General features: G+C 43.8%; 1 protein-coding gene across 9 annotated transcripts in view; it reads right to left on the bottom strand.

Moving 5' to 3' along the window:
* Positions 1-1,048: 1,048 nt before the first annotated feature.
* Positions 1,049-26,933, bottom strand: part of NEK1 (NIMA related kinase 1) — an 89,608-nt gene continuing 63,723 nt past the window's right edge. For all 9 annotated transcript variants that reach the window (XM_019481401.2, XM_019481406.2, XM_019481407.2 and 6 more), the window contains 12 exons: positions 26,473-26,538; positions 26,154-26,382; positions 22,158-22,310; positions 20,786-20,953; positions 19,698-19,821; positions 19,360-19,463; positions 18,579-18,796; positions 15,478-15,632; positions 8,844-9,055; positions 7,084-7,217; positions 5,915-6,047; positions 1,049-2,411 (listed from right to left, as the gene is read on the bottom strand). In XM_019481401.2, the coding sequence (XP_019336946.1) occupies positions 2,395-2,411; positions 5,915-6,047; positions 7,084-7,217; positions 8,844-9,055; positions 15,478-15,632; positions 18,579-18,796; positions 19,360-19,463; positions 19,698-19,821; positions 20,786-20,953; positions 22,158-22,310; positions 26,154-26,382; positions 26,473-26,538 (1,713 nt within the window). In that variant the 3' untranslated portion in view covers positions 1,049-2,394. The remainder of the gene's footprint in view (positions 2,412-5,914; positions 6,048-7,083; positions 7,218-8,843; positions 9,056-15,477; positions 15,633-18,578; positions 18,797-19,359; positions 19,464-19,697; positions 19,822-20,785; positions 20,954-22,157; positions 22,311-26,153; positions 26,383-26,472; positions 26,539-26,933) is intronic.

Below are 26,933 nucleotides of genomic sequence, written 5' to 3'. Positions count from 1 at the left end.
AAGGGATTGGGGGTCATGACTGACCACAAGATGAACATGAGCCTTCAATGGGATGCTGAGGCTAGTAAAGCGAGCAAAACGCTGGCTTGCTTCCATAGATGCTTCTCAAGCAAATCCCAGGACGTCATTCTCCCCTTGTACTCGGCCTTGGTGAGGCCGCAGCTGGAGTACTGCATCCAGTTTTGGGCTCCACAATTAAAAAAGGATGTGGAGAAGCTTGAGAGAGTCCAGAGAAGAGCCATGCACATGATCAGGGGCCAGGAAAAGACCTTACAACAGGCTGAGAGCTATGGGACTCTTCAGCCTGGAAAAGCGCCGGCTCAGGGGTGATCTGATGGCCACCTATAAGTTTATCAGGGGTGTTCACCAGGATCTAGGAGAACATTTATTCACCAGAGCACCCCAAGGGATGACAAGGTTGAACAGTTATAAACTCCTGCAAGTTCGTTTCAGGCTGGACATAAGGAAGAATTTCTATACTGTCCGAGTCCCCAAGGTCTGGAATAGCCTGCCATTGGAGGTGGTTCAAGCACCTACTCTGAACACCTTCAAGAGAAAATTGGATGTTTATCTTGCTGGGATCCTGTGACCCCAGCTAACTTCCTGCCCCTGGGGCAGGGGGCTAGACTAGATGATCTTCCTATGTCCCTTCCAGCCCTGATGTCTATGAAATCTATGAGAGTTGTTGTATGAAATGATATAAAGGAGGACGTAAGTAGGGAAGGGGGGGGGGGGGAGGAGTGAGAGAGAGAGAGAGAAAAAACACCAGGGCAGGAATAGCTTTGGTGCTAAAAAGTGAACATATTTTCCAAGTGATATAACAAGGTCCCAAACAAATAACTAAATTTTCAAGTATCATTATGTAATATATCAAGACCATTTACTAACTCTGTTTTTTCTATAAGGCGCTTATTTTCATCAGTGAGAATACTGCAATGGATTTCTAAATTTACAACTGAGCCCACACTCTACAGTTAAAAATGGAATTTGGCCATCTCCTCCAAACTGATTGGAGGCCCCAATTTTAAAACATGAAAAAAAGAGAAAATAATTTAATACTGTCTTTTTATTCCACCTCCAGTGGACAAGGAGAGAGACTTTAATAGTAACACCATTGTAAAAACCAACAATTATACAAAAAAACCAAAAAACAAATATTTATTTTTGAAGAAGGTTAGAAATAATATACATATTAATTCTTGCTTGGTGCTAAAATAATTTAAATATTTTCATTTTTTAGATTTTTCTGACTGAAGTTGCTATTATTGAAGTGTGTAAAATCCATCTTTCTTCAGCTGAACACTTGGAAGTTAAACATTTCAACTAAGCCTTAATGCCTGATCTGTCATTGAACAGACCAATAAAAATTTCCTGCCATTGTATTTGGAGAAACAAACTGCTAATTCTGTCCATCTTTGTATTCTCTCTGACAAAAAAGCAGAGTAGGGGGAAAGAATAAAATTACCCACCTCCCTAACCCCTAGCTAGGGAGAGCACGCTGCAAATATCAGCATCATCAAAATGATGCATCACAACATTCATGGTTACCTTCATTTCATTTTCCCTTTTCCAACTGCTAGAATTATCAACACAGCAGCAGGAGGTAAACATAAAAAGATTCACCTTAAACTCTGCACAGCATTATAGAAGAGGCAGCAAAATTTGAAAACATTTCTGGTTGAAAGCAATGATAAATTCTTTGGCTACAAATGAATTTCATAACCGCTACAAAAAAAATTAACTATTTCAGTGATGTGACAGCAAACACCAGTTTGCCTTAATTTGCAAACACCAGTAAAAGTTCAGTTGACACCAGTTAAAAAGTGACAAAAACTGAAGCTGCAAAACACTATAAATTTTATTCTTAAAAAAAAGTGAACTATTCAATGTGGGTCATTGATATGATGTACTTATTTAGATACAGCCTAAGTAGTCAGAGACTGAAACATAGCCTTCAGTGCTTTGGTATTAATGGAGGCTTTTAGTATGCAAGTAAAGAGCTAAAAGAAGGTATTTTCATAACATGCTCATCTTTTTAACTGCTTGAGCCTAACAGCCAACAGTTTAAAAGGCCTTTTTCATTACATTATAAATCTCTCCCCCCTCTTATATTAGGACATCTTCTGAATCATCCTCTCTATAATTTGATTGAAATTTAAGGTGAAGAATTTCTATAACAGGTAACTTTAAAGTGAGACAACACGTGTTGAAGGAAATGCATGAATATTTCAGTTGAAAAAAGCATATTTTCCATCTTCTTCATGCAACCAGCATGCTTTCTAAAGTCTCCTACCTTCCCACCCCTTTTTAAAATTGTTACATTTTCCATTACGACTTATTCTGCTCTACAGCATCCAAACACATATATGTAACAGTATTAATGAATTTCCTGAGTCAGGTTTCATCGTTATCTGTAGAAAGAGAGAGGGGGGAAAAAAAAAATCAACCTAAGCTTAGTTAACTTAAATTAGGAGGAGCAGCTTAATAATCAACCATATATGTCATAAACTATTATGAAACAACACAGACAGGGACATTTAACAAAATAGCCAACTTCAAAATTACCTTGAAAATACTAAGCATGCAAGCCTGTAAAGAAGGATCCTGCATCCTTATTGGATTAAGTAAAATGTCTTAATATACTTGCATGTCAAACAGCATGCTCAGTTTAAAGAACCTGTCACCATGAAATCCTTTTACCACTAAATAAGGATACAAATTTTTATAACTTCGCTTATGCAAGATAAAAGTATTTATAAAACTGTTTAGTGGCAAATGTCTTTAAAATTGACACTAGTCCTCCATTTCATAGTTGGTAGGGTCGGAACGGGACCCGAGCAGATCATCAAGTCCGACCCCCTGCCACAGCAGGAAAAAGTACTGGGGTCAAACGACCCCGGCAAGGTGTTCGTCTAACCTCCTTTTAAAGACCCCCAGGGTAGGAGCCTGCACCACTTCGCTTGGAAGTTGGTTCCAGATCCTACCTGCCCTGACTGTGAAGTAGCGCCTCCTGATGTCTAGCCTGAATCTACCCTCTGCCAGCTTGTGACCATTATTTCTAGTCACTCCTGGTAGTGCTCGAGGGAACAGGGACTCCCCCAATGCCTGTTGGTCCCCCCTGACTAGTTTGTAAATGGCCACCAGAACCCCCCCCCCCCTCACCCTTCTCTTGTGAAGGCTGAACAGGTTCAGGTCCTTTAGCCTCTCTCCGTAGGGCCTGCCCTGCTGCCCCCTGATCATGCAGGTGGCCCTCCTCTGGACCCTCTCCATGTTGTCCACATCCCTCCTGGAGTGCGGCACCCAGAACCGAACATATACTCCAACTGTGGCCTGACCAGTGTCGCATAGAGGGGGAGAATCACCTCCTTGGACCTGCTTGAGATGCATCTGTGGATGCATGACAAGGTACGGTTGGCCTTCCTGACCGCGTCCCCACAGTCGGCCCATGGAGTCATTATTGATGCCAAAATGAACAAGATCCTTTTCTGCCTCTGCACTGACGAGAAGGGAGTTCCCCAGCCTGTAGGTATGCTGCTGGTTCTTCCTCCCCACGTGCAGCACCTTGCACTTGTCAGTGTTGAAACCCATCTTGTTCTCATCTGCCCACCCCTGTAACCTGTCTAGGTCTGATTGCAGCCTATTCCTCCCTTCTAGCGTACCCACTTCTCCCTACTCTTGGTGTCGTCTACGAATTTGAACAAGGTGCTTTTTACCCCCTTGTCCAAGTCACTGATGAAGATGTTAAACAGTGCAGGCCCGACGACCGAGCCCTGGGGGACCCCACTACCCACATCTCTCCAGGCTGAAAATGACCTATCCACCACCACTCTCTGGGTGCGACCCTCCATCCAATTAGTGACCCATTTGACTGTGTAGGTATCGATGCCACAGTTTCCTAGTTTTTTAACGAGAATGTGGTAAGAGAGTGTCGAAGGCCTTCCTAAAGTCCAGAAAGACTACACCCACTGCTACACCTGCATCTAAAGATTGTGACCTGGTCATAGAAGGCCACCAGGTTCATTGTTCATTAGTGGAGTTCTCTGTAATTTGGAGGTGGGACTTTCCCATTTTAATGATATACTGTATATCCTGTAAAATATTTAATTTGGAATCTGGACTATTCTAAATTACAATGGTTTTAAAATCAGCCTTTGGCAACAAAAACAACTCATTTTTAGTAGGACTTGGTCAGAAAATTCCTTGAAAGTTGAAGTATGTTCCTAACATTTGCTGGAAACTATCATTTTAAGAAATGTGATGCCAGCATATGAGGGGAAAAAAAGTTCATTCTTCACGAGTGAAGGCAACTGCATCCAGCTGGTGGGGGGTGGGGGTGGGGGGGGGAAGAAAAAAAGAAATGGGAAGGAAACAGGGAGGGAGAAAGAAAAAGAAAGGAGGGGGGTGGAGGCTAGGTCGTGTGGGTACGTAGGTGACTTATAAACCTGATCTTTGTCTTGAACAGATCGGGTATAATGCCAGCTTATATATCTCAAAAGAAAGCCGTTTTGCCATCTTATAGGGTTTCCTTTGGTTTTACTTTGTTTCTGTTCTTCATCATCATAACTTCCATGAAACAATGCTCCTATCACTTTTGGTTTGTACCTATTTCTTAGACTGCATTTTTTCCCTTCAGTTTCATATGGAATATTAAACAGTATGACTTTGTATGCCCTACTGCTAATCATATCATTAAGATATCACTCCATCTCTGCGAAGACAATTTGATCATCTGTGTTTTCCCTGCTGAATGTCTGAACTGTTCTGCAGGAACAACAGGAAGTAAAAAGAATGATAAGGGTGTATATGTCATCAGTGATTTATTTGTTGAGTGATTCTTTTTAAAATGGGATTTTTATACTTAATAAACTGACCTGCTATATCATGTTAAAATTTTAATTGAATTTACTGGATCATTTTTTCATTTATTGTTGGATATCTGGTTTTGCAAAGGAGTTGAATTAAATAATTTTGGTAGTAAATTAACAATTAAAACATTTTAAATAAGTGGCAAAAAATAATTGCAACAAGGCTGGTTCTCAATGGTAATTATTTTAAATATTTAAACCTTAATGGCCAGAAAGCTAAACTTAGCTTAATTATCATTACTTAAAAAAAAAAAAAAGCAATATTCTCTCTAGATTATTAAACACAGATTAAGTTTGCTTATTTAAAAAAAATGGTAAAAACACAAATATTTTCTAAACGTTTCTTCTATTCATGAATATGGTATAACAAAGGAATGACAAAGGTATGTAAGCATTTTCATTGACCATGTAGGTGTTGCTTTGATTTGTTAGTGCTTTTTAAAAGGTTCTCTTATTGCTTATAGTCACTTGAGACTTACTTTTAGACGACAGACCAACAATCTGACTCTTGTTTTAACTTTCCAGGAAGTTTTCACAGGATCAGCCTGACTGGCTGCTCTTAAGCATGCCAGACACTGTGGTCTCAAGAGGGACCAGAGAAGAGTGCCCCATAGCATCTTCACTGGTGTATTTCTAGATTTGGAACATACATAGGCTAGATGTGCTCAGGAGCAACTCAGCCAGAATTTGTCTGCTGTGTTCAGACATGCCCAGTGGCTCTTTCGTTTGCATCATTAGAAAGATAAAAAGGCTTTGGGTTCTGGCTACCAAAAACTAGCTCTTAAGGAGAATGCCATGGATTGGGTTCACAAATCAAAGCCCTTCACTGGTATAGCAAAAATAAAAACTGAATAGCATTTCACATCATGCCTTTAACCTAAGCATTTCAAGCAATAATTGTTTAGCTATTCCATATTCTAAAACTATGCCCAAGGCTTAAAGATTCAAATTCTTTAAAAACAGGTGAATAGAACCTGCTGTGCTCATTCCAAGCACAAAAACTTAGTACAGAAATACTGTATAATGTCATAAAGCATTAAGAAAATTACCTTCTTGATAGGCTCCATCTGCCATTACCAAATGAAGAATTTTGGCATATAAGTGTTTATGTTCATTTCCCAAACTAGTCTGAACTATTGTTGAACAAATTTCAATATTTTCATCTTCATCTTCATGTATAGCCTAGGAAGAAAGACAACCATGTGGTCCAAATTAAGATGGGCATAAAATTAAACAATTTCACAGTAACAAAAAGTGGAGATCATCTGTGCTATAGCTCAAACTCATCTTCTAGGTCCTTTACACTGGAATTTTTAATATTGCCTATCAGCATGCTGAACAGAATACAGAGTTAGAGGAACATGCAGAAATTCTAGTCATAGGATCATAGGAAAGCAGAGCTGGAAGGGAACTCCTGAGATCATCTAGTCCAGGCAACTGCTCAAGACAGGATGGCCCCTGACTAACCCAACCATTCCAGCCAACAGTCTGTTCAGCCTGCTCTTGAAATTATCCATGGATGGAGACTGCACCCCTGCAGTGGATGGACACCCCTAGGTAGCCCATTCCAATGCTTGACCACCCTCATAGTCAGAAAGTTCCTCCTAATCTCCAACCTGAATTTCCTCAGCTGGAGCTCTAGGCCTGTGGTCACAGAAAAAAAGCCCATTTCCATCATCTCAGTAAATTGCCCTTCAGGCATTTGAAGACTTATCAAATTTCCCTTCAGGTTTTCCTTCTCCACTAAATAACCCTCTTTCACTCTTTCCTCTTAACTCTTCCTTTTCAGGTTTCTAACAACTTCTGTTGCTCAGCATTCCACTCTTTCCAATCTGTTCACATCCTTCTTGAAGTATGGAACCCAATACTTGGCACAGAATGACAGGTAAGGCCTCACCAGTACTGAACAAAGCAGAAGAATTAGTTTCCTTGAAAATTTCAAAACAACAGGAATACTGAGATTCCTGTTAATATAACCCAGTATGCTGTTGGCTTTCTTTGCAACAAGAGTGCACTGTTGGCTCATATTCATTCAAATTATAGCTTACTGTAACGCCTAGGCCCTTCTCTCCAGTACTGCAGCCTAGCCAGTCATTCCCCAGTCTGTACTTATGCATAGTTACACAACAAACCTGGATAGCATAGCAATGAGCAGTATGAGGTCAGATTAATATAATTAAAAAAAAAAGTATTATTGCAGTTGGAGAATTCAACAAACCTTTATTTTATCATAGATTTCAATGAATTTATCAAAGCCTATTTCTTGCTCCAAATTATATCTCAACTCTTCTAGATGGCTGAAGACACTATCATACTCTTCACACTCACTGGTGATCTCTCCATCACTGTTGTCTGCAAAGAAAAAAAATATAAGGCAGAAAGCACAAAAAGTTTAATCTTCCTGGGGTTCTGAATATATTGCACCACATGCCTAAACTCTTGTCATCACAGAAACCTCTAAAACCAAATTTAAGTAATTAGCTTCAGGAAAGTATGCCAAGATGCTACCACACCGATAAAAACAGCATGCATCCTCATGCTCTAAAGGAGAGAAGGATAGTGTGCATGTGGCCAGAGAGCTTACTGTTTTCTGACAATATTGCGGCTAGATTTGCAAACTTTGTTACAGTAAACTGACAAACAGGTAGCAGAATTTAGCAATTAAATATGAGAACTCTTGACTTACTATTATAAATGATCAAATATATAATTCTGTGACCACCAGAAGTTACCAACCTAACCATGCCATACATTTAAACCAGCACTGCCAGCCCCAAGTGTCTACAAAAGTAGTAAGAGCTCCAATAAAATAATGAATGTCTTAAAAACCACATGATTTTATTTGCTTCTAGGTTCTAAGCTATTAGAAGTTGCATTTTAAAGCTTGTCTCTGTACAGCCTTGAAGGCTAACATTTTATTTTCTTTAACAGAATCCTATATCTCTCATGAAATCTCATTATTCCAGGAGGTGAGACATTAATACCAAATGCTGAAAGGCTCATCATAAAAATCAAGAGAATGGGCCACTATGGATTACTTCCAAAATGGTGTTATTTACATGAGCAACTAAGAACTGTGAAGAGAGGAGAGAGGGGAGAAACATGCATATGAAGTTTAATTTCTACAAAAACCTTTTAAGATTTCTCATGTAAAGGTGCTACATAAAGCCATTTATTTACATATAGTTGTTATGCTGAGATATACCGGTCGCCTTCAGCTACTCATGAATGATGACAAAACCATGATTTCACTTTTAGTCTGTAGTGGTTGTTTTTATAGACAGGTAGTTCTGCTATAATCCTGACATCATTTAGAACTTGTTAAATTCCCTCATTTACCCTGTTCCTTTGCTAAAAATACAAGTTTGGATTTCTTTATTTTTCTTAAACAGCACTATTTTTTCCTTTCATTACAATTTTAGTGCAGCATTTTGTGCTGTTAGTATCAATTCCTCAAAGTAGTAAAGCAGTGGTAGGATTTTCTTAAGTTAACTCACTTGAATTTCTAGTCTGACAGCAGCAGCTTATTTCGGGAAGGGCAGTATTAAAAACATGCTGCTTCTTCTGAGTGTATTTAATACACTTTATAAAACTTGAATGCAGTATAATTCTAACTACTCCAATCAAGCCATCTGCTATTTCCCATTCACTCTTATGTGACAGGATTGTGAATGCAAGTTGAAAAAGAGAATATACACAGATGTTGTGTATATCCTTCCAAAGATAAGTTCTAGGTGACTGTATACTGGTTTGTAATCACTATTCAGATGCCAAAATGTTTTCCTTCAGCACTACTTGCAGTAAGAGGAAAAACAGATTTAATCACAGCTTGAATTCCCAAGTTTTGCAATAAAATAAGCTGGAATCTTAATATTAAAAACAAACAAGCAAATTTAAAACCCTATACTAACCATTGGTTTATTCTGCATTTATGTCTAACATCCCAGGAAGGAAATTACAAATAATCACTACTTTTACCTGACTGCCATTCTTCATTAAGTACACTTTCACTGCTGGGGTTATTGTCTTCCTCATCATCCAGTTCTGTACCATTTGTTATGCGTTCTGCAGTTCTAGCTTTTAAAGTAGACTCTTCCTTCTCACTGAATTCCTCACTAGGCTGCTCCCTAAGTAGCTGCTCCATTGAGGCTCGAAGCTCTTGCAGGTCTGTATCTGCCTCTCCAAACATACTGGGATAAAAGAAAATATAAAAACATTATAGTCCATCACCCACAAACCAGTTTTTAAAAAAAATCTTCCACATTTGTACCAGAATTGTGGCATATTTTTTTTTATAATGAGTTTTTTTATAACATTTTATTTTTATAACATTTTTCCTAAACTTCGGTGTCGGGAACATTCCAAAATTACACTTAGATGGCATCTAGAATAAGACATGAGCAAATGACATGTTCCTGATTTTTCTGCCACATGCCACACACATGCTGCAGGGTAGCCACCCCTGCTCTAGAGGATCTAGAGGGAAGAGAAAGGAAAAAGGTTCCATATACAGCTGCTCCAAAACTGGGGTAGCAATGGACAAAGCAGAGCACCAGGAGGTAATTTAACCAGGTGTAAAAATGGAAAGCAAGTCTTAGAGCCCAAATCAGCAAGTGCAATCTGAACGGGGTATTTTCAGGAAGAGAAGTGTCTCACTAGGGAAGAAGTTGACATGCAGAAAAATGTACGTTTTTCTTAACCTTGAGATAACTTTCATTATAATACTGACAATTCACACATTAAGTATAAACAGACATAGCATACTGTTTATGGCTCGATAAACAGTAAAAGCATCATGCTTTCCCCCTGTGGTTCTCAACTTTTTTTTTGATCCCCCCAAGCTCCCAGGGCACCTCACAATGAAGCTAATCAGTTCTCACAGAACACCACACTAAAGCAGCTCTGTTGCCTCCTATTTAGGAGGTGGCACAAGCAGAGCAGCCTGGTGCCTTAACCCAGTGTTTCCTAGAGTCATGGGAAAACTCAGAGGTAAGAGGATCACCTGAGTGCCTCTCCTATACATTTAGTCCACAGATTCAGGGCTACTGTTAGCTATCCTTATACTAGTCAAAACTCATCCCGTCTTGTGAAAACACAGCATGTACTGTAAGAAGGAGGGGGGGGATGTGGAAGAGGGAAGGTGTTAAGAGTGGTTCATGACAGTTGCTTATTAAGGAGGCTTGTCAGTGAGGCCCTAAGGGACCATGACCACGGGGAGAGGGGAGTTCAAGAAGAGTGGTTGCTCCTCAAGGGAGTGATCCTCAATGCACAAACTAAGTCTATTCCATCTCGGAGGAAAGGCAGCAAGAGGGCACAGCAGCCCCCCTGGCTCTCCAGGGACCTAGCAGACCTCCTGAGGCTAAAAAGAAAGGCCTACAAAGGATGGAGGATGGGAATCACCTCCAAGGAGGATTATTCTGCACTGGTCCGGTCCTGTAGGGAGCAGACCAGGAAAGCCAAGGCTGCAACTGAACTCCAACTAGCTTTGAGCATCAAGGACAATAAAAAGTCCTTTTTCAGATATGTGGGGAGCCAGAGGAAAAGCAGGGGCAACGTTGGACCCCTGCTGAACCAGATGGGGCAACTGACAACTGACACCCAGGAAAAAGCCAACCTATTAAATAGGTACTTTGCGTCGGTCTTTCATCAGTCCCATGGGACGCCCGTGCCCGCTACGGGACAGGGAAGTCCGGGTGAGGGTGATCTCCTGCCCTCCATTGATGCTGACTTCGTGAAGGAACATCTTGAGAAGCTGGATACCTTCAAGTCAGCCGGCCCTGACAATCTTCACCCCAGGGTACTCAAGGAGCTGGCGAGCATCATAGCCCAGCCTCTAGCACGGATCTTTGAAAACTCTTGGCGCTCTGGTGTAGTGCCCGAAGACTGGAAGAAGGCCAATGTGGTGCCTATCTTCAAGAAAGGGAGGAAAGTGGATCCGGCTAACTATAGGCCCATCAGCCTGACTTCTATCCCGGGGAAGATCTTAGAAAAGTTTATTAAAGAGGCCATCCTTAATGGACTGGCCAACACCAACATCTTAAGGGACAGCCAGCATGGGTTTGTTGCGGGTAGGTCTTTCTTGACCAACCTCATTTCCTTCTACAACCAGGTGACCTATCACCTGGACAAGGGAGAAGAGATTGATGTCATATATCTTGACTTAAAAAAAGCCTTCGATCTGGTTTCCCATGATCACCTCTTGGAGAAACTGGCCAATTGTCGCCTTGGGTCCTCCACGATCCACTGGCTGGAAAATTGGCTCCGTGGTCGGACCCAGAGGGTAGTAATTGATGGAAGTCACTCATCGTGGTGTCCTGTGACCAGTGGGGTCCCCCTAGGCTCTGTCCTTGGACCCATACTGTTCAACATCTTCATTAATGATGTGGACGCTGGAGTCAGAAGCGGACTGGCCAAGTTTGCCGATGACACCAAACTTTGGGGCAAAGCATCCACACCAGAAGACTGGCGGGTGATCTAGCCTGACCTGGACAGGCTCAGCAGGTGGGCGGACAAGAATCTGATGGTGTTCAATGCCGATAAATGCAAGGTTCTCCACCTTGGGAAGAAAAACCCGCAGCATCCTTATAGGCTTGGCAGTGCTATGTTGGCTAGCACTATGGAAGAAAGAGACTTGGGGGGTCATCATTGACCACAAGATGAACATGAGCCTGCAGTGCAATGCTGCGGCTAGTAAAGCAACCAAAATGCTGGCTTGCATCCATAGATGCTTCTCAAGCATCCTGGGACGTCATTCTCCCCTTGTACTCGGCCTTGGTGAGGCTGCAGCTGGAGTACTGCATCCAGTTTTGGGCCCCACAATTCAAAAAGGATGTGGAGAAGCTTGAGAGATTCCAGAGGAGAGCCACGCGCGTGGTCAGAGGTCAGGAAAACAGACCTTACGATGACAGGCTGAGAGCCCTAGGGCTCTTTAGCCTGGAAAAGCGCAGGCTCAGGAGTGATCTGATGGCCACCTATAAGTTTATCAGGGGTGACCACCAGTATCTGGGGGAACGTTTGTTCACCAGAGTGGCCCAAGGGATGACGACTAGGTCAAATGGTCATAAACTACTACAAGACGGTTTCAAGCTGGACATAAGGAAGAATTTCTTTACTGTCCGAGCCCCCAAGGTCTGGAACAGCCTGCCACTGGAGGTGGTTCAAGCGCCTACATTGAACACCTTCAAGAGCAAACTGGATGCTTATCTTGCTGGGATCCTATGACCCCAGCTGATTTCCTGCCCTTTGGGCAGGGGGCTGGACTCGATGATCTTCCGAGGTCCCTTCCAGCCCTAATGTCTATGAAATCTATGAAAATTATTAAACCATTTTTAAGTAGCAAGACTTGTTTGATAAATATTCTGATGTCTTTCCTCTTTGATCACATTGGTTTGAAATTGAAGTTTCATTAAAAACATCTGATGACACATTTTTGGAAAGTCATCCCCCCGTAAGTAAAAACAAACATAAGTAGACAAAGACCACAGGTGGATATACAACACCAAATGGAGAAGTACAAATACACAGTGGGACAGCAGTGGTTAGTGTGATAGGGAGTGGTCTCAGCACAAGGAAATGTTTAAAAAAGAATAATGAGTTGGCATTTATGATGTTTACAGGGTGCTGCTTGTCTCAACTGTGAGAAGTCAGGGAAAGAGTACAAACATTTTTTGACAATACTTAGCCTTTTTTTTTTTTTCCTTTCTTTCTTTCTTGTTATGAAATTTCAGCAATTGGGCACTGGAGGCTGGCATTGCAGGCTAATTAGAAACACAAGTCGATACGTCGATAATTAATGAGAAACAAGGGAAAATACTGATGTGGGGATAGGCAGAATGGTGGTAGTGCTCACAATAGTTGACATAAGCAGTATGTGGAAAGGGTTGTAGTTAGAGCTGTCAATTAATCGCAGTTAATGCACATGATTAATGCATTAGTTGGTTCTTGCATTAATTTTTTTAACGCGTTAATTGCACACGTGGCTTTGGAGCCCACGCCCAGGCTCCACTCCACCACATCCGGGCTGCCTAGTGGGGTAGCAATGGCAGTGCCCTGCTACCTTTGCCCCAGGAGCAGTGCAACACAACGTAAGGCAGTGGATATGCAACGTGGTCAGTGCATGGCTCCCAGGGCAAAGGCAGCAGGGCTCAGAGCCCCAGCCCACAGCCCACCTCCACCTCACGCACAAATCTAGAAGGCATGTGCCCGCCCATACCTCCCCTGAGGGGGCATGCAGTGGTGGGGAGCCACAGCCCCGTGCCCTAGACGAGACTCCCATGGCTCTGTCCCACGACTTGCCACAGCCCCTGGTCCCATTCACCCCAGCCTTTGCCCCTGCCCCACTCCCTCCCTCACCATGGGGGCCCTGATCTCCCACACCCTCTGCGCTCCTTCCCTCCCCCACGTCCCTTTCCTCCACAGACTTAACTGCAGGGCACTGTGTCTGTCCCTCACTCCTAAGCCACAGACTCTCTAGCCCCGCTGCTGCCCCTCACTCCTGACCCTCAGTACACTGCATCCTGCCAGGGTGTGCAGAGACTGCCCCTCCCCAGGCTCCAACCCCGCCCCCCCACCCACATAGCCCCCCCACACCTTCACAAATCCCCGCCACACACACACCACCCACCCCAACTATACAAAATACCTCCATAATTTTGCATAATCGAGTTTTTCTGTACATTATTTTCAGTTTTTAGCTGTGTGATTTAAACTGTAATTAACTGCAACTATTTATTTTTAATTGCACAACTAATCACAATCAAGTTTTTTAATTGTTTGAGAGCTCTAGTTGTAGGGAGAAGAAAGACTAATTAAGGACTTGGCTTTGGCCATGCTGAACTTGAACTGACAGTTAAGCATCCACAAAGATGTCAGAGACGGAGCAAAGATTTAATCTGAACAGAAGGCTGCAAGTCTGGAGTGGAGAGATAGATCTGTAAGCCATTAGGGGAGAAAATTAACTGCTACTTCTGGATGAAATTATGCAAAGCTAAGATATACAGGGGAAAAAAGAGGGACCAAAGGATAGACCCTGATAGAACCCCCACAGAAATTTGGAGAACGAGTTTCCAAAGGACATGCTGAAGGACCAATTAGACAGGTAGAAGGAAAACAGGAGAGGACATTTCAAGAGCATGGTCAACATGTTACAGGACACTTGTCAAGAAATATTGAGGGTGGAAAACTGAATCTGACCTTAAGCAGGCTCCAACAACAGTGGGGCCTGCCCGCTTTGCCAGAAGCCCCAGCCGGGGTTTCTAGGCTGGGAGCACGTGGCTGCCCTGGTGAGGGAAGCTCAGGTAAGGGGAGGGAGAACCCCGGGCAGGGAAGAAGCGGAAGGGGGGGGGAGAAACGGCCCCTCCCCACCCCACACCTGATGCCCCACATTGCAGCTGCTTGCAGCCTGCATAGGGCTGCCTGTGCCCGCTTCGGACAGCCCCACACGGGCTGCAAGTGCCTGCAGTGTGGGGCACCAGGCAGGGGAGGGGCCGCTTCCCCCCACGCTCAGCTTTACCCTGGGCTCCTTCCCCGCATGGAGAAAAGTGGCCCCTTGCCCGCCCCATGGCTGGTGCTCCTCGCTGCAGGTGCTCGTAGCCCGTGTGGGGCTGTCCGGAGCAGGCACAGACAGCCCCAGGCAGGCTGCGAGCACCTGCAGTGTGGGGCACCGGGCATGGCTCAGGGAGGGGCTGCTTTCCCCACCCCACTGGGCTGGGTTACAAGCTGGTCATGAGCACGGGGAAAAGCGGCCCCTCGCCCGCCCCATGGCCAGCGCCTTGTGCTGCAGCCACCTGCAGCCTACTTGTGCCTGCTCCAGACAGCCCCATGCGGGCTGCAAGCACCTGCAGCAGGGAGTGACAGCCATGGGGCGGGCGAGGGGCTGCTTTTCTCTGAGCTCAGCACCAGCTTCTTCCCTGCTGGCGAGCAGGGGGTTGGGGCTGTGTGCTGCCCCCCGCCTGTACTGTGGGACTGGAGGGCACTGGGTGTGAGCAGGTGGGGAGCCAGTGGGAGCACAGGGCCCGCACCGGTGTCTCACTGTCAGTGCCAGCGGGGCCCAGAGCAGCGTGGCAGGAGCACAGGGTCCCGGCTGGCAGGGGCTCTATGGAGTCGGGCCAGCTCCCCCCTCTCCCTGCTGGTGCAGCCCAGCCTAGCTCCACAGACCCCTGCCGGCCTGCACCCTGCTCTGGGCCCCACTGGTGCTGGCCCTGGGACATTGGTCCCAAGATGGTGACCAGGGGACAGGGCACCTGTCAAGGGGCGGGGCTACTCATGCGGCCCTCAACAGCTTGCCAAAACTGGGTAAGCGGCCCTCCACTGAAAATAATTGCCCGCCCCTGCTTTAGAGAGAGTTTAAGATGGAACTGGAGGAGAGGATTTCCAGATAACAGTTGTACATTTAATAAGCTGAGAGAGAAAAGAGAGAACGGCGGTAGTTGGAGTGATTAGTGGGTTAAGGGTTGGGGTTTTTTTGTTTGGTTGGTTGGTTGGGTTTTTTTGGTTTTTGGGGTTTTTTTTACAATGGGAGAGCAAAGAATACATATCAGTAACTTGGTTATTCATACCCAACTAAAGATATTCTAAATATTTCTGCAATATTGAGTAAATGTTTTATGCTTACAGGTCATCAGAATCAGAATGTCCTTCTTTGACATGCTCATCTTCCATATCATCTATTTCAAGATTGTCTTGATGTTGTACATCTGCTATACTTGGAACATCAACTACTGCCTTGTACAATTTGGAAAGATCTGGGAGTGAACATGTTCTTAACATCTATAAAGATCACAAACACCTCACGTTAAGATGGTTTTTATAACGATTCAGTAACAGAACATGGAACAACTAAATTTAAAAATTAAAGCAAAGTATGAAAATCTATTTTGATGCTTTATCTCAAAACAAAAACCACACAGGAAGTATATCCTAAATTCTGAAACCATGAGGTTTTCCATTAGAAGTAAAAGGGATGTTTTCCCTTTTTAATGTTGAAAAGGTACGAGAAACCCAGAAAAAAATATGTAAACTGATGTCGAGTTTCTTTTATCATGTGGATCTGTTCACTTTTTTGCTAGATAACTTTTTAATAATAAAAATGTTACATTGGTCAAAAACTGCACTGTCAAATGTGCATGTGCTTATGCACACATTTTAAAAAAAATATTCCTGTCAGTTTATAAAAATACATTAAAAATTAATTTCTTTAGTAGGCTACTAAAGACACCTTGCTTAATGGCAACTGAAAAAAAAAAGAAATATCTACTTAATTATTCATGGTGCTCTGGATTATTGTATCTGCAGCTTGGACAATAAAGACACAAGTGATGTGACAAAGCTGAATTCAAGTCTGTTTTTCTAGTAGTAAACAACAGGGAAAGAACATGAAAAAAACCCAACACATTGATTTCTTTGGCAAGAGAAATAAAAGCATAGCATAGATTAGCTGTCCACTCAGTATTTACATAAGAAGGTTCTGGTAAGGATAATTAGGTTTCTTACAACATATACTTAATATCCTACACCAGTGGTGCACAACCTTTTCCCCCTGTGGGCCAGATGGGCAGTGGCTGGTCCAACTGCAGGCCACATGGTGGCTCTGGTCCAGCAGCTAGGGCCACGGCAGCAGCCACCATCCAGCCATGTGGAAGGGGGTGGAGAGAAGAGCCTGGCTTGAGCCTGGCCCCACAGGTTGGGGAAGGGGGCTTCACCCAGCCCCAAGAAGGCAGGAGGGATGTAACCTGGCCCCACAGGGGAGAAATGGGCCTTGACCCAGCCCTGTGGTATAGCCTGGCCCCACTGCATGGCCTGGTCCCACGGAGGAAAAGGGGGTGTGGCCTGGGCCCAACCCAGGCCCCTGGGGAAAAGGGAGCATGGCCAGGCCTTGTTGGGGAGAAGGGAATGTGACCCAGCCCTGTGGGAAAAGGGGAGGCTGGACCTGGCCTGTGGGGTGGGAGGAGGGCTGTGGCTGCATTAATGACCACTACTCCCTTACATCAAAATTTCCAGACCCCCCAGGGGAGCCTGGCAGGTCAAAAGTGCTGGTTTCGCAGGCTGCATTCAGTTCACCCCCGGTCCTACACCTTGATATTTTCACTGCAAAGTGTTACTCTTAGAATTTGCTTGCTGTTGGCACTGGCTTAAGTGTGTTCATGTCGTTTTGATTCCTTCAGACTAAACTTCTGAAGGTAAACCAACTCGCCAAGTGCCAGAAGACCTACTGTACAGTACAGCAGAGCAATACCTGTGTAGAAGCTGAAATACTTGCACCAGTGCCAGTGTCATGCGCAATAAGCCCCGGAAAGATATTGTTCCCGTAACAGTGGCCAAAATAACTGAATTTGGTTGTGTGACACCTAGGGGTCAGAGTGCCCTAAAATGAAATACTGGTGTATTTTGGGAATGCCTGTTTGCTACCTTTGTGACCACACAGGTTTAGCTCTAGGTAAGCCTCCAATTAAAGCTTATGCTGCTGCTTGATCTAGGAAAGTAGTCCTGGACTTCCTCAGCTTGTGGGGAGAAGCAGAAGTTCAGCCACTGCCATGAAAGCCCTGAAGCAACAAACGTGAATATACAGACAACAGAAAGGAGATGGAGATGCTGGGATATGACAAGGACAACTTCCAATGTCAGGCAACGGAAGTTATCTTTCGGTAAGCCTGCCACAGCAAAAGGCAGGAGAAAAAAAAAATCTAGTAGCACCCTGATAATACAATCAGCACTGAAAGAAGCTCAATGACAAACAGAATGGAGATTTTAATAGTCAGAATAATGGACATCTTGCCAGATTAAGAGAGAACACCCCAAATCAGAGGAAATCATAGAAATTGGACTCATACTCCAAATATTTTCAGCAAGGAATACTAGGGTCTGAAATACCTAGCAAAAATTTCACACAAAATAATATGCTGTACAGTAACACAGGACACAGGTGCCTACCCACAATGTTGCACAGTTTCTCTTAATGCAACCAGGTACTATGAGAATACACCAACCTGGCAAAGGGAGCTGACTATGTAGGCACCTCTGCTGAAAAAGCTACTGAATTTATTTGCACACGATACATACCTCTCTCCTCCCCTCCCCCACATTCAGGTTTCCGAAACTGGGGTGTATGTCTTAGATTTTACATCACTGGAATAGAAGCATGGAAGAAAGAGGCAAAGAAACTCTGTGCTGAAACATCTGCCAAAATGTCTGCCATTTCTCCCAGAAGGAGCAAGCAGCAGGGGAAGAGTCCAGTGTTAACTCTCTTAAAGCTGTTGGTAGGTAGGTTTTGGCTGAAGAGCCATTAAGTGGACTGAAGACAAACAAGCTACTGCAGTCTGTAGCATCTTATCAGGTGTGTGGTGTGCAAGCAATACTTCATTATTTCCAGGAACTTATTTAAATAGCTGCTTCCAGCAAAGCAGCAGCAGTCTTGTTGCTTCCCTTGAAGGGTCTGGGGCCTACCCTTGTCACTGTCCTGCTATACCAGAACTGTCTCCCCTAGACTGTCTCCTGGGGTGCCACACTTCCTTTATGATTATGTTTCTAGGAGGACTTACTCCATATCATAAGACTCAGGGAAAAATATCTTTCTACATTCTGCCTTCCAAAAAATAAGGTGCATATCTGATTTGTGGCCCTGTAGTATGTGAGAAAATACATGATGTAGAGGTTCTCATACAAACAAGCCCCAAGATAACATTAGTCTATCAATAAAAATAAGCTTTAGGTACTTGCCTTTGGATTGTTTGCATCAAATAAGCCAGTAGAAAGCCCAATCAACAATGAACTTTTGCCTTTACTTTTGGCTGGTGATACAGAGCGAGAGCGAGGTGGAAATGACTCATCCAGTGAAGACTGAGCTGACAAAATTGGTGAGGCTGTTGGTCTGGTGTGGGGCTGTGCCACCCTCTGGAAAAAGGGTTCAGGTTGCATAGAATGACCAAGACAAGTTTCTGGCATGATAAGAGAAATAATGTTATAGATCTATGTACATTAAAAAAAAACCCCTCCAATCCTCTAAGCCTGCAGGGCTCCCCAAGGATCCAAAACTTTCCAGACCCATGTGAAGCCAGGTGAGCTGAACAGCTGCACACCCAACCTGAGTACATGGGGCTGGGGTGGGGCAGTGCATGGCCCAGTCTAAGTGCTGACCCTGGGATCTGGCCTAGTGACTGTCCTTGTGCAACTTATTTGGCTCAAAAGCTGATGGTAGACGGGGTTCCATTCATATAGCCCAATTTTACTAAAAAAAAACCACATACCAGTTAATTACCGTACTTTGGATTCACTTATTTTTACTGTTTTAATTTGGTGGTCAAAAATATTGGTTAGGAAACAACAATGCCTTTTCTGGGTGTGCATTGGGCTCAGCGTGGGGGTGCACCAAGTTCAAAATAAAGCGCTTTTTTGGAGGGGGGGGGTGTAGTTATGCCTGTAAGCAGCCTATAGGAAAAAGGAATTACTATCAATGCTACTAATTAAATAAATAAATAAAAAGTAAGATCTACTGACTGACCTAATGAAGCTTCATCCTGTGGTTGGACTTTATCTAGCATTTCTCTCTCTGAAGCTGTATCATCACTGCCATTTTCTTGCTGACAGGCAGAATCATTCTGTGGCCTATGACAGGATACCACAGTCAGAAAAAGAAACCACATCAAATTAATTAACACATGCATCTACTGAAAAATTAACCACCCATTAAAATTAACCATAATAAGACAAAGACAAACAGGGGAACCAAAACCAAACATAATATTTAAGTAAACTATCTAGTTATCAGTGAAAAACTAGTTACTGATTCTAATGCTACTACAGGCAGCACTAAAGAAAAGAAGAAAAAAATATAATTACCCATTCTCCTTCACTTCTTTTTCTTTAATCCACACATCATTAACAGTGATGGGAAATTCTTTGCTTTTGTGCTTTTTATTTCCTTCTATTTCTTCCAGCAACTCTGTTTCCAAATCATCAGGCTCTAAATTCAATAAAATCACAACTGAAGAGCATCAAGTAAAATACATTCCTTGAAAAAAAAAAGAGAAGCTTCAAGGAAAGCTCTCTCATCTTAAAATAGTTACATTTAGATCCTTGGAGTTTTAAAAACTGGACGTGGCAAAGAAAGATGAGCGCGACCCTGAGGTATGTGGCGCTGCAGACCTGTCTGCGGCACCGCATACTGCGCATTCACATGTTCCCTGCAAGGTAGAAGTACAGGGTTTTTTTTACCCTGGGAGATCCTGGGGTCAAAAAATACCCATGCGAAGAAAGCAGGGCAGTGCCTGCAGGGGCAGCGTGGGCCATCCAAAACCAGAGCCTGGCTGCCCAGAGCCACACTCCAGTGGCGGACTAGGCTCCAAGTGGCAGGATCACCACAGCTGCAGCTCCCCAAGGCTCCCAGGACTCAGATGAGGCTGCTGGGGCATGGTTGCTGGCCCCAGCCTCCCTTACCCCACCCATGATAACCTATGAGCCAGAGCACATGTGGCACAGGTATTCCCAGGGACAAGTAGCAGTGGCACAAGTTATGCTGCTGCTTCTTGTCCCCGGGGAAACAAATCTCTGCACTCATGTGGATGCAGTCTCTGGGTTTAACAGAAGGATGTTATGATGGCAGCTCTGCCTCCTTATAGAACCCACTATTAATTCTCACAGCCACAAAGAGCACTGGTTTCCTGAAAACTCAGCAGCACCAATGTTCCCCGTTCAGAATTGGAAAATATGCAGATGCCTCTTCAGTGAAAAAGCTTGGCATCTCCTTGTTCCACAGACAGTCACACAACATAACAAATCAAACAGAGTTTTGACATTTAACATATTCCATTTGTAACCTATAATGATATCATATCAAAATTCTGGCAAATTCTTCTTTTTAAAAAGGAACCCAGAGTTACACCATTATTAATTCTTTAACCCTAAATAGTATTAATGAAAACTCATACCATCCAGCACAGCAGGCAGGGACAGGGTGGTTCCAGATGTCTGCGACTCCTCAGGTATCGTACTTTCAGACTCAGTGACAACAACTGGTTCTGAAGATTTCTCTTCAATAGGAGAAGCAGTTTGCTCTTTTACTGTTAAAGGTTGAGAAGTTTCCTCTTCAGATATTTCTACAGTTTCAAATACAAAATTTACTGTACAGTTTAAAAAAACAAACAAACAAACCTCAGAGAGTTATACCTGGTTTGGCACAAGTTTCAATCTGGTAAACAGCAAATTGTAAAGCCAATAAATTAAGCTAAGTCTCCATACACAGGCAAGCACTGGCACTAATACAGGGGAAACCACCACATTTAAGACCCTTTTTTAAGTAAAAAGATGCATTTACTCTGTTCTAACAAAATTAACTCATTATACTTGCTATAACTGAAGCAGTTTTCTAGTATCTTTTAAGTTTCTTTGTTTAGGACTAATAAACCAGATAGTGTGCACAGTATGTTGCTGGATTTCACCAAGAATTGTTCTATTTTTACCTACAAGAGTATAACTGTTTGATGCATGAAAGGTTGCACGTGTGCCTGATTTAAAACTAAAAATAAAACAAAGTGACGTAACTGCAAACTGACTCAAGCTTACTTAGACTATAAGATATGACTGTTATGCTTACTCAGCTAAGTAATACTGCTGATATTTTGATAAGGGTAAACCTAACAACACTGCAAAAGACTGAGTTGAAAATATGAAGTTTTTTCTTTAGACATTTATTGTAATATAGAAAAATACCATTTACAAGATAACAGTCCATTTAAATTTTAAAGCATAGGATTACACATGTAATAAAAAATTCAAGTGCAACAACACTGATGTAGGTTTTTGCTAGGACACCACAGTGAAGGGTCTCAGATTCTCAGCAGAGGAATTAACAATTGACATGCCAAAGCCCTAATAATTTCTATGTTCCAACCTCAAAAGCAGTAAGATACAAAAGCAAGAGTGAAACAGGTGTTTTATCTCATTGGAAACAGGTCAGAAACAAGCAGGAATGGAAGACTTCAGAGAAGTTGATATCAAAAAGTGATAGAATGGTTAAACAACTTAACGGAAGGTTTAAAACAGTGTACTGTGATTGTTTTTAAAACACTGATTTCTATTTGTTTTGTCCTTTACTGGAAAACTATTCCACTTTTTCTAATCCCTCATTATTAACTGGAGACAAGAAAGTTTTGCCCAACTAAAAATATTCCTTCAGAAACAAGTTGAGGCAAAATGTGATGTACTGTATAAGGAAAAAATGTTTCTCCAATTCCAAAATATCAGTCTATGAAAAGTTATTTTGCAGCCTTGCAGTTCAGAAAATCACCGATTCTTGCTTACCATTTGTGATACTTATTTCCTCCATTACATCAGTCTGAAGCTGTAGCTCTGCTTCTCCCAGTACTTTCAAAACTGAATCTGTAGGACTTTTGCCCCAATGCTTCCGGTGGTGCTCACCAATATCTAGTTTAATTACCTCCCCCACAGTACACTCTGATGGGAAATATGAAAAACAAGTATGTTTAACATTTGCTTTGTTCATATTCTGACAAAACAAAGATGAAGGGAAATCATACAAGCTGCATATACTACTTATCTTTTTGGTTTTTTCACCATTACAACACAATAAATGACAAAAGGTACTCCCTCATCCCTGCAGCAAATCCAACAATCTAAAGAATTTCACTCTAGGGCCTTAGTTTTAGCAGATCCCACTGTAATTTCCTGTCTTCAGTAGCAAAAGCCACTATGAAAAAACAAAAAGATCAGGAGAACGAGCTGTTTTGTCAACAGCTGAAGTACTGCATGTCAACCACAGAGAAAACAGTGGTTTCATTTTCACTGCTTGTATTGATCTTGATTTCATACTAGCTAGGAACTTACTTCACATCCCTAGCAACCTACCTGATGAGAAAGAATGGGGTTAATACAAATATTTCCTGCCATTCTAACTTCCTTTGTTGTCCATTTTTGCTATCTCTGGCCAGATGGACGTGTAGGCATGTGGAGTTAGTGGCCCTGCAAACCTCTTTGTGATGCCACAAACTGCATGACTGGCATGTTAAAATGTGCTCTGTGCTGCAGATCTGCAGCACAGGGGCAAAATTGGCAGCCAGAAAATCCTGGTAGCAAAAAACAAAAACAAACAAACAAAAAATGCTGTGAAAAAGTGGTGCAGAGCAAGCCATACAAGTGCATGCCAGCAGACAGAGGCTTGGTCCTCTAGAGCAGGGGCTTTCAACCTTTTTAAATATGTGTACCCCCAGCACCACCCTTTTTAATAAGTGTACCCCCGAGGGAGGGGGTGGTGAGCAGCCAGATGCAGAGCAGGGGGGGTGGCAACAAGGTTCCCTCTAAGGTGCGTGCGTGCACAGCTGCGCACAACTAGAAGCGTGGCTGAGCACAGCCTTTTGAAGACCATGCACCAGGAGAGGCTGAGGCAGGAGCCTGGCGCAGGCTCCCCAGCTCTGGGGAAGTACTCTGCTCCTCCGCATCAGGGCTGGGGAATGGAGCACTTCCTTGCAGCTGGCAAAGCTTGTGCCAGCCCCCTGCCCCAGCCTCCATCCCTGCCTTGCCTCACCTTGGGGAGGAGCCGCTAACCTGCCCCAGTGAGGCTCCGACGGCTCTGGTACACTGCTCCGCTCCCCCGCATCACCTCAGGGAGCAAGGAGGCACGTGGCATCAGGGCCAGGGAGCACAGCCCCCGGCCCCCGCCCCTGGTCCCAGCCACCGGCCCACAGCCTTCAGCCCCTGGCCCCAGCCCCTGGTCCCCTTCAGTAAGTGTCCCACACTGGACTGAGGCGGTGCGCTCACGGACCGAGGCAGCACGCTCACGGACCGCTGCTCCTTAGAGGGAACATAGGGTGGCAAGTGGCGGCAGTGTTGTGTCTGTGTGGCCCTGCTTTCATGCCACCCAGGCCCTGCTCCTGTGAGACAGTGGTGCAGGGTGGCAGCGCTCTGTCCCCATGTACCCCCTGTGACTTTTCAAAGTACCCCCGGTTGACAACCTCTGCTCTAGAGAGATGTTCTGGCTGTTCTGGCTCTGCCAGCCAGTAGTGCCTCCCCTCCTTTAGTTCTGCCCCAGCTCCTCCAGCACACCTGGAGCTGGAAGAAGTGAAGAGAGGGCAGTTTGCCTCAAGCGGGGCATTTTGCCCTGCACCAAAGCACATATGCAAGAACAGCAAAAAGTAATGGTGGAAATCTGTGCTGCTACTATTTTTGCCACTACAAGCGCATGTCCCTGCATGTGGGGATGTGCCCTTAGTCTGTGTGGCAGAAATGTCACCGTTGGTGCCCCTCTCCAGAGACCTGTCTCTGCCAGCCTGAGAGGCTGGTGTTGAATCCCTCAGGGCGGGGATCCCCCTCCCTGGTCTGCATGACAAAAGCCTGGGGCCTGGGAGGCAGATACTCTGGTCACCTGGGCAGGGGGGAAAGCCCAGGTAGCCAGGGATGCTTGGTAGATTGGCTGGCTTGTGGCCAGTATTGGCAGCTTCGATTGGACCGGGCTGCTGAGGTCAGAGAGGTTATTTAAGGGCCCGGTCCAGGAAGAAGGGGAGCCATTAGCCATGCCGTCATCCAGGTGAATCTGAAACTGGGAGAGGAGCTTCACCATCTGAAACAGGCTCTCTCCTCATAACTGCATGCTCTAAGAGTGACCTGCCTCCAGAGGAAAACTCCAACCTCCAGATGATGCGAGTGAGTAAGCTGCTCGAGATCAGACTAGATATTTAGCTTACAGTAACTCAGATGCGTGTTTAAAAAGGCTACCATCAGCCACCCTGGTTTGCTCTATGGGATTCCTCTGATATTCCTCTGATATTTCTATGATACTGCTCTACCTTTTACCCTGTTTCCACCCTACCCCCTGTAATCAATAAAGTTCTTCTTTGTGACCGGTGTGGGAGACTTATTGAGGGGTGGGTCTAAATTATGCCGAGCAGGCCCCTTAGGTCTGCGGACTAAGGGAGACTTTCCTAATAAGCCCCTGACTTGGGGAAGTGCCCCAAGTGCTTGTATTGGGTCTAGTACCCATTGGACGATCAGGCCTGTGTTCTCCAAGGTGCGCAGAGCCAGAATTGAGTCCAGAGCCTTGGATGGTGGCAGCGGGAACCCCAGGCTAGCGGGTGTGCTCCAGGGAAGGGGTCGGCCAGATGTGAGGCACCCCAAGGGAAGCACTCGGAGCCTGGAAGGTGGGCGGGCGCAGGGAGGTGGGCGGCTCAACGCAGGAGCGCCCCCTACTGGCCTGCCACACTCCGTTGGTACACATTAACTGGTTAATCACATCTTAAGTGTAATCACTGATTAAGCTGTTACCCAGCCACACATTAATGCAATTAATGGCATGATAAAAAAGGAATAAGCACAAAGTTTATACATAAAATGTGTAATAACTTTGTGGCTGGTTCTTATCACACCGGTAACTGAACATGTGGCTAGGCTACAGCTCCCAGCAGCAGACTGCACCCCCAAGACTGGGAGCCCCATCGGGTGACAGCTCCCAGCCTCAGGAATGCTTGGTGGGATCCCTGATCATTTTTCATAAAAAAAGCATTTAAAAGGGTTCATTTCAGTGCTAAAAGCATTTTGTAAATTTGGGAAATGTAACTCTGCTCTGCAGATTCTTTTTTTCCCCCTATGGAATTAACATCTCATTTTAAAACTAACTGCTTTAGATTTTAGCAACACACCAGCCACACTGATTCTCTCTTTTTCAGCAAGGATGTTTAATCCTAGCTAAAAGTGAAAAAGAATAAGGGAAATTATTAAAGTGTTACTTTTAAGCTTCAAATGCCATATGTGTTTTTCCTTCTTTTAAATAAAGCTGTTTGCAGTGGGAGTATATCCAAATAACTTTATATAGCCTTAACCTAAATTAACCCCTTCACAGCTGACTTGCTAGGAATATTCAATCATGTGATTTGTATATTAATTGTAAAAATAGAACATAACCACCTACAATTTTTTAAAGAGCACAGACAAAAAAGCAGCATTAACTACAAAGACAGTGTTTACTGCTGTTTAGACTAGCGGTCAGAAACCTTTCAGGAGCAGCAGACTGCTTTTATGGAGCTCGATCCAAAGGCTCAAAGCCTACTACTTCTGACCCAGCCACTGCTGATTTCTCTCCTGCCCACCCCCTGACCAGTGCCAACCTGATGCCAAATTGTTGCTAATGTACTGTCTTTGCCAGCCAGATCCAGCCCATAGGCCATAAATTGCCAATTCCTGGCTTAGATAATGAAGAGTTATAATTATAGAGCACTTCTTGTTCTGACACTACGCATAGCAGATTGGTACAATGATGGCTAAACCTTTTAAACAAGAAAGTGTGCTTACTTTCTGTCCCAGACAATGTTTCTTCCATTGTTAGTTCTGCTAGAGGAACCACTAACTCAGCTGCCTCTGGTTGCCATTTCTTGCGATCCCCTGGATATTTTACTTCATGCTGTTCCTTACTATCTTCAGTCACCTCTGTTGCACAGATGTCTTGAGGCTCCTTTTTGACTTTTGCATCCTCCTGGGCTTTAAGATTTTGATTCAGTCTTCTCAGTATTTCTCGCTTATTCTAAAAAAGGGCCAAAAACATGCCACAAACTTGAAACTCAGAAGGGAAAGGAATAGACCAGTGAACAGAAATTTGAACAATTTAACTTACTTGGATGGCATTATCTGGTCTTTTTATTTCCTCAGAAGTTTCTGGGACAGAAGCTGCATTTTCATCCTTTAAATTCAGGGGGAACAAAATACAACACAGGAGAACAGGTCAGAAAAATACACTCAGAGTATTAAGAACCTGTACTGGGAGAAGAAAGAATTAACCTTTCTAACATCTTTCCGTTGATAACAGCACAATGAATATTTTCAGCTTTTGAACAAATGTTTGTATCATTCACTAAGTGGAAACTGATGGTTAAAAAAAATCAATAGATTAAGCAAATGAAAAAAAAAAAAGGTTCAGAACAGGAATTGTGTGATAGAAAAGTTAAAGTTGGGACTGTTCTACAGATCAGTAGTCTGAAGTTAGGAATAGGTCAAAGGAATAGGTTCTCTCCTGATAAACAAGAGAAAAGTACAAGGACAAATTTAAGGTATTTCCTAGGCAAAATGGAAAAAGGG

Source organism: Alligator mississippiensis, chromosome 2, assembly GCF_030867095.1.
Source record: "Alligator mississippiensis isolate rAllMis1 chromosome 2, rAllMis1, whole genome shotgun sequence".
Lineage (NCBI taxonomy): Eukaryota > Metazoa > Chordata > Crocodylia > Alligatoridae > Alligator > Alligator mississippiensis.
This window is presented reverse-complemented; position numbering and strand designations above follow the sequence as displayed.